Genomic DNA, 9,518 nt, shown 5'->3' with positions numbered 1-9,518 from the left:
TATTAAACAGCATTTTGATCAAGTATGAGGTCAAATGTGTCAACCATATTCCATATTACCTCTTTACTCAATCTACACCGGGGCGGCTGTGGCTCGGGAGGTGAAGGTCGGTGGTTTGATCCCCGACTGCTCCGGTCCGCATGTCGAAGTGTTCTTGGGAAAGATACTGAACCCCAAATTGTTCATCAGTATGCGTGTGTGTGTGTGTGTGTGTGAACGGTTGAATGAGCATTAGAAACATTGTATAGTGCTATATCGCTCCTGGCATGGCAGCCTCTGCCATCAGTGTATGAATGTGTGTGTGAATGAGGGAGTGTTGATGTGTTGTAAAGCGCTTTAAGTGGTCGGTAGACTAGCAAAGCGCTTTATAAACGCATTTCATTTACCATTTACACGGTCATATATCTGCAAGCTAACGTTAGTCTTGTCAATGAACTAGTTCAGTTAGCAAACAGTCACACCTGGCAGTTACTGGGTGTAAATATTTAGTAACTAGATAGAAACTAGTTTGTGTGGTGCAACTTGTTTTAATCTTGGTGTAAATCTCCACTTAGTAAACACTCCTATTATAATTAGGCTAAGTTTGAACTTACGAGTAGCTGGTGCAACCGGCTATTGATTACTGATTAGCATGTTTTCAAGGCTGGCTCACTGTACCGTCTTTATTGCTACAAGAAAGAACAACCCAAAATATTGGTTGTTTTTTGTTTATGCATTAATCCCTGATGTAAAATGATGACACACTCACTTGACGAGTCACAATCGACAACATAAGTGGCCAGAGCGTATTATTTGTGAGCAAAGCTGAAATTCTGTTACATAAACAGATTTCAAGTGTGCACAAAACAACAGAAATTAAAGCATAAGCCGTGACAAATCTCCTGTAGTGGAAAAGAAGGGTTGGTGAACGATAAGGTTACATATATATCCAACAGAAACAGAGCAATACGGTTGGATTTCTCCGTCTACCTGTCAAATGTAAATCCAATAGCCAGGGGAAATTTATCATTGGTTTGCTCCAGCAACTCCTGAGAAAATATTGCTAAATATTCAACCTTCTTCATCAGCCGCTAGTTGTTTGTGCTGAGTGTGGAGCATTCAACAGGTCTGAGTGAGGCAGAAACCTGCATAGAGCTGCAGAGTTGAGATGTTGATTTTCAGCTCTAGCAACCCTTTCATAATAAAGGACTCAACTCAATTTTGATATACAGAATATTGCCACATGAAGCATTAAGGCTTGTGTGATTAATGCTACAAATTTAAACCACAAAAAAAGAAGCTCTACAGCTTCCCTGTTCACGCTGTAAACTACAAACAGCAGCCAGGTAGCAACGAAGTAAAACAGTCAAACAATAACCAAGCAGGACTAAATGTTTCACTCACAGTGGAAAATGACCTGTAATGGCTGTAATTGTCTGTAATTTAGATGGTTATAAGTGACCCAGCCTTCCCATGATGCTTTGCTTGATGCTCACCACTGTTCCACGCTCCCCGCCTCATATTTCTCCTCCTCTCTGTACCTGTTGTGAAAGCCCCCGGCCTCCCTCCCCCCCCCATCCCCTCGTCCGTTTGATTACAACACGTCTGCCACTAAAAACTGAAACGACCCGACCCGTCTGTCTCCGACTTTGGTCCTCTCCTCTCCTCCTGATCGACAGTTTCATCTCCGCCATCTTGTTTTTCTGTTCTTGGTGGCCAAAACAAAAACGAGGAAATGTAATAATCATTGTTTGGTAACTGTTTTTAGTGCTATGTTTTTGGAGCGTTACGAGTATTTTCTAACATGTTACAATAAAAGATTGTAGTGTACAAATTCACATTTATAAAATATATATATATAGATATATATGAGAAATGTATGTTCTAATGCAATAAAGAGAAATTAAGAATTATGAAAATGGGTTTCGTCTGTTATTGTTATTATTACTACTTTTATTGTACTTATTTGTTAAAAGTTGTGTTTTGAACTTTGATTTATGAAACATATATTCACCAGGAAGTAGTCCTTTAATTGACAGGTTGTACCACTTTCTCTTTCTGAAAATTTAGGCTCAGAGGTAGAAAACTAAAGTAAATAAACATAGTTTTGATTTGTACAAATACACTGCAGACATTAAGATTTTATAGCTTTATAGCATAGCTGAGGTTATGAGTTTAAATTCTTATTATTTAACTGCAAAAGTATGTTTCATTTTAAGTATCATTTTAAAGCCAAAAGTTTTTAATTTAACTATTTTCTCAATTTTTTTACAATTTAATTTAAATCATATTTAGAAATATTGAGAAAATCAAACTCAAATAACCCACCATGGCCAATATACAGTATGTATGTGTATGTTCAAAAAATATAAACTCCTCATCAGGTTGTTAAAACCCTAAAATTCCCAGAAAAACTACATAATGGTAGCTACAAACTGCTACCAACATGAAGTCTGGTTATCAGTGTTCTTTAACATGTTGAATATCTAGTGATTGACATTCAAATCAATTAACAACTCACACTGCTTTTGTTGTCGACCTTGACTTGTTATCAATATGGTCTTCAAAGCCACACGAGTTCCTGTTCCTCACAAAGACTTCACGGGGAGGTCAGGGGTCAGTCTTCACTCTTGTTTCATTAATTAGCACATTTATTTCTTCATGAAGTTGATTTGATAGCTGATTGTTATTCCAGGTACGAGAAGTATGGACTTCGCTCCACCACGCAGCAGCTGGGGGTGCTGCACGGCAGATTCATGTGCTGGACAGATTTCCACCTGTTGGTCTTTCCGTCGTAGCGCTCCACGGTGCAGGTGGGGCCGTAATTTTCGAAGCCTCCGACTACGTACAGCTGGTCTTCCAACACTGCGATGCCAAAGTTGCTGCGTGAATTTTTCATGGGAGCCATTGCGCGCCAGTTGTGCGATAGTGGGTCATAGGCAGCGACACTGTTCACACACCTGGAGCCGTTGAAGCCGCCAGCCTGAGAGAGGAACATTTTAAATCTTTCAATTAAAGTCCCTTTTAGTCTTTTCTCATTCGTCACCTTAAATCTGAGCCTAAGTCGTTTATCCGAGTATGTGAGTGTGTCATTGAAATGAGATCAGTGTTTTGTGCTCTGCTTACTACGTAGATCAGGTCTTTGTAGGCGATGACAGCCGCCCCGTTCAGTCCAGTGTCCATGGGAGTGATCAGCGTCCACTGGTTGCTGTGAGGGTCGTAGCACTCTGCAGATGACAGAGGTTCCTCCCCGTTGAAACCACCACAGATGTATATCTAGGAGAAATTCAATATGATGACATTGGTTGTTTTTAGCCACGATAGCAGTGCGTTGGTCGTTTGATCCAGACTGAAATATCTCAACAACTATTGGATGAATCGCTACGACATTTAATACAGACATCAACGGTCCCCGGTGATCCCCTGACGTTTCCCGTAGCACTACCAACAGGTTGACTTTGTAGTTTTTAGTGAAATGCCTCAACAACTATTGGATGGATTGCTATGAAATTTCGGTCTCTTGGTCATATGAATCCTAACGTCCATCAGCAGATCAAAGTTTTAGTTTATCCTCAACGTCTACCCAAAGGATTGGCACTTTTTCTTTTTTTTTTTACATACATTCATTGTTCCCAGATGATGTATCATCACTGATCATCTGAGTTTTCCTTTAGTGCCGCCATGAGTGAAGTCTTAGAACTACTAAATCTATTGTTATTAAATTCAGTAAAGACATTTATGTTTCCCTCAGGATGAACTGTGATAACTTTAATATCCTAATCTTCGATCTAATGCTATCGTCAGGTAAAATTTTTAATTTGTCCAATACTTTGATCTCAGACCAAAACCTTGCAAAGCTAATGACACTGATTAGTTTAGCGCTAATAGCTAATGTTAGCATGTTAACAGACCAATGGCATATCTTTTTTTCTAAACTCTGCTTTTCTGGGCTACATATCAGATACTTTATTAGTGCATTTCACTGCTAATACTTGTTTTCATTTAAGGGAAATTATGAACGCAGGCAGACTTAAACTGCATTTAAATTTCTTTGAACACCGTTAGGGTTTTATCAAACCAATAGTTTATTTGCTCTGGTCCAAATTAGTGGATGGGTTGGGAAATTTGTTGCAGTTTTTTCCTCGGTTCATTTTTTTTTTCACAGAAAAATACAAGCGAACCAAAATGCATCACTCAAAGCCACGAGAGATTGTTCATTCCTTATATTAGTCAGTTGTGTCTGAGGTGGGCGCAAGAACGTTAACACAGGAAAAAGGTCCACTCTGGGTCATGCTCTGGGTCCTCTGGCCAAATGCAATGTACTTGGTTGTGCTAGTTCAGGTCGGACCTTGATTCACTCTCTAGCTAGCTGCTAGCAACTGTTGTTTTTTCCCATCCCCATCCCAGTATGCACACCAGGCTACAGAAGCCGTTTAGCTCAGACTTGAAGAGTACTTCTAATTGGGTCAGGTCTGAAAACACCCTTAGTGTAAACTAACACCAAGCTGAAAAGCAATGTTTGACTGCCTTCTCTGATTGGAAGTTTCAAGACCCAGCATCACCAACAGTGATACAACAGTCAGTGGACACATCCTTGAATACACCTCTACCTCACTGCAGCAATATAAGAAGTGAGACCTCTGGAGGTCAGCAAAATCATTTCCCGGCTGCTGTTAAATTGCTCTTCAAGGTTGTTTCTTCCACTGCTGTCCTCAGTACCACCTACCTTGCCATGTAGTGTTGCAGCATTGGCGTTGCTCCTCTGGTCGTGCATTGGTGCGATCAGAGTCCACTGGTTGGTGTCAGGCTCGTATCGTTCTGCAGTGTTGAGTTGCCCGTATCTGTCGTAACCTCCCATGGCGTAGATGCAGCCATTCAGCACGGCCACGCTGACGTAGCATCGGATTGAGTGCATCGGCCCCACCTCTTGCCAGGTGCGGGTGACGAGGCTGAGTTTTCGTACGCTTCTTAAATAGTCAAAATTGTCAAAGCCTCCGATACAATAGACAAATCCATTTAGGTAAACGCAACCGTGGAAAGCTCGAGGAGACTCCCCGTTGTTGGTCAGTCTCACCCAGCGGTCAGCTCGGACGTTGTATACCTCAATGCTTTCGGTTGGAAAATCCTTCGCCCAACCTCCAATAGCTAATAGCATATTATAGGGCAGGCGCATGTCGGTCAGCGGTCTCTCCATATTGGACTCCTGCAGGGTCTCCATGACGTGGATTACCATGGCCAGACATGACCGATTATTTCTGACCAGATTGTTCTTGCTCACAGTGTCGATCAAGGACTCAGTGGACATTACAAGCAGGCGGACCTGGACAGAAACAAGGACAGAAAGGATATACAAAAACCAGTTGAGGCTTGAGAACTTAACTCTTGTTTTCTTTATGTTTTAACGCTGTAGCAGTTTGAGAGTCACTGCGAATGAAAAGTGCAGTACAAATTAAATTAATTATTATTATTATTCAGTTACCTTGCTCAGCAGCAAAGCTATGTGACCTCTGCGCTCCTCAGGAGCATGATCGATCCAGCGGAGGATGGCCTCAAACACAGCGCTCTCTTCTCTCACGTTGAGCTCGTCCTTCTCGATGAAATCCAACAGCTGTTGCACAGAGAGCTGCGGGAACTCCATAGAGAATCCTGCAACCTCCTCAAAGTGATGCAGGATGTAGAGGTACGCCTTTTGGCTGAGGTCAGAACAGTTGTGGAGGTCCGCAGACATCCATGTGCTAATGCAGTTCTTGACACAAAGCTTCTGCTCCAGAAAGTCGGAGCTAGCCTTCAAGATGCCCTTGATTGCGAAGCGGTTTGCTGCTGCCAAAAGCTCCAGCACGTTCTCCTCTGTCACCACAAGAGAGCCGGTGTAGGCGTATTCCAGAATGAGGCTCCATATATTAGGTGACACGGAGGAGAAACTGTAGACTGTTGACGGTTTACTGCAGAAGAGATTTCTGTGGGATTCAAGATTCAGAGGATTTAGTTGAAGTCACAGGAACCAGCATTTTAAGAGGAACTTTCTGTCATAATTCTGATTTCTACTCAAAGCTGCATTGTTTGTTTAAGGTGTTTTTTTGTCCCTTGGGGGCAGTGCAACAAGCTGCAAACACAACATATTATCATCTTGTAAAGTTGAATGTGTTGAATTGTGTCTCTGGTCATCTGATGAAGTTAACTCTTCTTTTACCTCTGTTTTGGTCTCCACCAACTCCTGAGAAAATATCTGACTCTTTAGCTGCCAAATCCTCCGCTATGTTCACCAGCTACTTATTTATGTTAACTTTTTCTGCTGTTTGGTGCTGGTAGGACTGCATTGGATTAACAGAGCTTTTTTTTGCTGGAAACACCTGCCTGTTACTGCTGGACATGACACTGATGAGAGACTTAACCAAAACAAGTGACGCACTGTGGGGGCGCTTGATGCCATAAGTTCAGAGACTTTGTGTTTGTAGATTCTGTGAAGCACATTCATGGCCCTGTGTTGTAGCTGAGCTAGCAGATCTACTATGACAGGCTCTCTGGTGTGTGTATGTGTCTGTGGGGAAGTGTCAGGATGTAGCTGCAGCCCTGTGGTTAACGTTACAAGCGTCAGCCCTGAATATCTTGTGAAACTCTGAATATAGCACAGGTGGTTATCAGTTGGCCCATTTGTTGTGTTTACTGCCGCAGACTTTGTGTTATTTGCATGACCACAGTTCTCTGAGTAGCATTACGTCACCTCTCTGTTGTCTCTTATCAGGCTTGTTAAGGCTACCAGCAGCTCTGTGTGAGAGGCACAAACTGAGGCTGCAATTAGCTGGCGTTCTGACATTTATACTTGACGCTGGAGCCTATTATGTTAGGGAGGGACAGAGCATTCGGTTGAAGTGAATTCTCAAATCCAAACAGACAGAAATAAGCTAATTTTGATCAGAAAAGTTAGTTTTTACACATAAAAACACCTGTATTAACATCATATGCCAACATGTGATTTACTTTTACTCTGTGTAGTTACTCTTTAATGGTAACTTTTGGAGTTTTTGAGGCATCAGGCACATGGCAGGCTTTTTGGCAAAGATCACATGGGACACGGGATGTCATGTGACGTGAGTCATTGTTACATTTGGTGATACATAGGCTCAAACGAACAACAGGAACCTTGATTGCATGACTATGAATGCATCTTGGAGTGTCTGCGCTTTTTCCCACTGCAGTTGGATTAATATAGGTCAGGTCATTGTGTTCGCCGGAGGCCCGGCCACGTACGCTGGGAAGATTATGTGAAAAGTGCCTTGAGATGACTTTTGTTGTGATATGGCGCTATATAAATAAAAAAAATTGAATTGAATTGAATTGAGTCATAGTTTGAGAGAGAGGTTGACATCCCAATCTCATGCTTTTTTTTTTTTTTAATTGAATCTATTTTTTTTCATAACTGTTGATCTTTATCTGTCATCAAAGTTAATGTTTGTTAAAAAGTGAAACCAGAGGATTGGAGGCTGTTAAAGCAGCAGATTAATGGTATCACATTAACTTATCACTATCAGATGTGGAGAAAAATGATCAGTTGTTCACTTACTTTTGGCCAGGCGGGGTATTTAGAGTAAACAGGAATACTGTTATACAACAGGTCTACTGTATACGTATAGTCATTGGAAAAAATTTGACAAAGTAGAATTTTGATGTAAAACATTTTTTTTTAATTTAAACGTTTTAATGTTTAATGATTTTTAAAGTAAATTCTAAATGTTATCAGAGATTCAAGATAAAATGCAGAAAGAGTACTCCTGGCTTTGTTTGTTATTTGAATAAAGTTTGTTTGTTCTTTGAATTAACAGGTTCTCTTGGAGTTTTCTTGTAAACAGTCACATTTTCATTTAGTGTTTCTCACTAAAATGCAAAAAAACATTTGCAAAGTTGGTATTTTTTGGCCCTAAAAACATTGCTCCACAGCGCCACTAGTGGTTAATAACTCCATGAGGTGCCTTTAAGTCGTTCTGCATTGTGTCACATGAAAATCATGAAAAAAACAAAACAAATCCAGACTCCACAACGTTGATGTTGATCAGCTCACCTAAAGTACGAGCTGCAGCCGCAGAGGATGATCTTGTGGGCTTTAAACTCAACGTTATCAACGCTGATCACAACGTCACACAGCTTTCCCTCCTGCAGGACCTCGCTGAAGACCGAATTACTGACGCTGCTCATTGTCCAAACGTTACTCGAGAGGTTTGAGTTGCTGGAAAAATCTTTTTTATGCTCTGTTCCTGTAAAAATCAAGATTAACTGTAACCAGACAGGTCTCCCAGAATTGTTTTTATTTGAAAATCATGAAGCTTCAAACCTCCCTGAATCACATTCTGTTCTTTACATCATCAGCTGCCTTCAAATGTCACTCACGAGGCTGTATTTTTAACAAACTCTTGAATAAAAAAACACAACATAAATTGGATGAATCAGAAACACCCAAAACAGCATCACAACTGCAGCCTCAAAAATGGCCAAAAAATAAATCAACACATTTCTGAAACAGATTAAATAAAAACATTATAACCTTCATGAAGGTCAGATTTATTGCAGAGCTGTTGTATTATACTGCATTAGTTTTATTTACGTGTACCTGATAATAATAATAGTAATAATAATACATTTTATTTATAGAGCCCTTTTCAAGGAACTCAAAGACACTTTACATAAGTTAAAAGGATCTTAAAAGACAAAAAACAACACTACAAGCACAAAGTAGCATGATATCGATCACATGTCGTATAAACTAGAGAGTGTATAAATACAATATTTACTGTACGTAAAATACAACACAATTGTCATCTTAACATAAAATGATGATTATTTTGTTAGCTTGTAATAACATTTTACCCTCTTGTACATTAGCAGTTACTAGAAAACATTAGTATCAATCAGGTTTTATCTTTTCAGACATAATGATAAATCTTAAATTAGATCTTTTTAAATATAATTTTATACCAACTTTTCAGGAAGAAGGGTCCAAACAATTATAAAAGTTTGACAAAAAACTAAATCCAGACTCAAGATCCACTCACTTTTTCTGCAGCTTTTCAACCAAATCTCATTCTGACAAAACTCAATCAGCCGATGAAGACTGTGAGATGTGGTTGAAAGCTCCAGAAAAAAAAAAACTAGTGAGCAGTTTTTGTCTCAAATTGTATTTATTTTTTTTATTGGAAAGGTTTTACTTTTACTCACCAAAGTTATGACTTACATGTTTCTCTCCTCTGTGTGTAAGGCCACTGAGGAGAATAAAACTCCTGTTTCCAAGGTAAAAATCAAGGGTTCAAGGGTTTTTCAAGTCTGTCTTAATAGTCAGGAGCCCAAATTAACACTAAAATATGTTTTTCTTGCTGAAATCATTCCTCCTGTTTATACTAACCATTAGAAGATCCCTTCATAATGCACTTACAATGTAAGCAATGGGGCCAAACTTGCTCAATTTGGAAAGTTTTTAGTTATTAGAAGTCTCCTTTATATTTTCAAGTTTAGTTAAATTCTAATATCCTGCGTTATTATTATCATTATTA

The 9,518-nt window shown here is 39.7% G+C and overlaps 1 protein-coding gene across 1 annotated transcript; it reads right to left on the bottom strand.

Moving 5' to 3' along the window:
* Window positions 1-875: 875 nt before the first annotated feature.
* Window positions 876-8,288, bottom strand: LOC122996846 (kelch-like protein 10). Its single transcript, XM_044372601.1, has 5 exons — window positions 8,036-8,288; window positions 5,459-5,936; window positions 4,706-5,299; window positions 3,106-3,255; window positions 876-2,962 (listed from the first exon to the last, which is right to left on the bottom strand). The coding sequence occupies exons 1-5, from the start codon at window positions 8,167-8,169 to the stop codon at window positions 2,666-2,668; spliced, it is 1,653 nt and encodes a 550-aa protein (XP_044228536.1). The 5' UTR covers window positions 8,170-8,288; the 3' UTR covers window positions 876-2,665.
* Window positions 8,289-9,518: the final 1,230 nt, after the last annotated feature.

Source organism: Thunnus albacares, chromosome 14 (genome assembly GCF_914725855.1).
Source record: "Thunnus albacares chromosome 14, fThuAlb1.1, whole genome shotgun sequence".
NCBI lineage: Eukaryota > Metazoa > Chordata > Actinopteri > Scombriformes > Scombridae > Thunnus > Thunnus albacares.
The sequence above is the reverse complement of the archived record's forward strand: the minus strand, read 5'-3'. Positions and strand labels throughout refer to the sequence as shown.

Coding starts and splice junctions, on each gene's coding strand:
- LOC122996846 (XM_044372601.1), bottom strand. CDS start 8,169: ATGAGCAGCGTCAGTAATTCGGTCTTCAGCGAGGTCCTGCAGGAGGGA. Junction 5,937..8,035: donor GGCTGCAGCTCGTACTTTAG/GTGAGCTGATCA, acceptor TGAATCCCACAG/AAATCTCTTCTGCAGTAAAC. Junction 5,300..5,458: donor TAGCTTTGCTGCTGAGCAAG/GTAACTGAATAA, acceptor GTTTCTGTCCAG/GTCCGCCTGCTTGTAATGTC.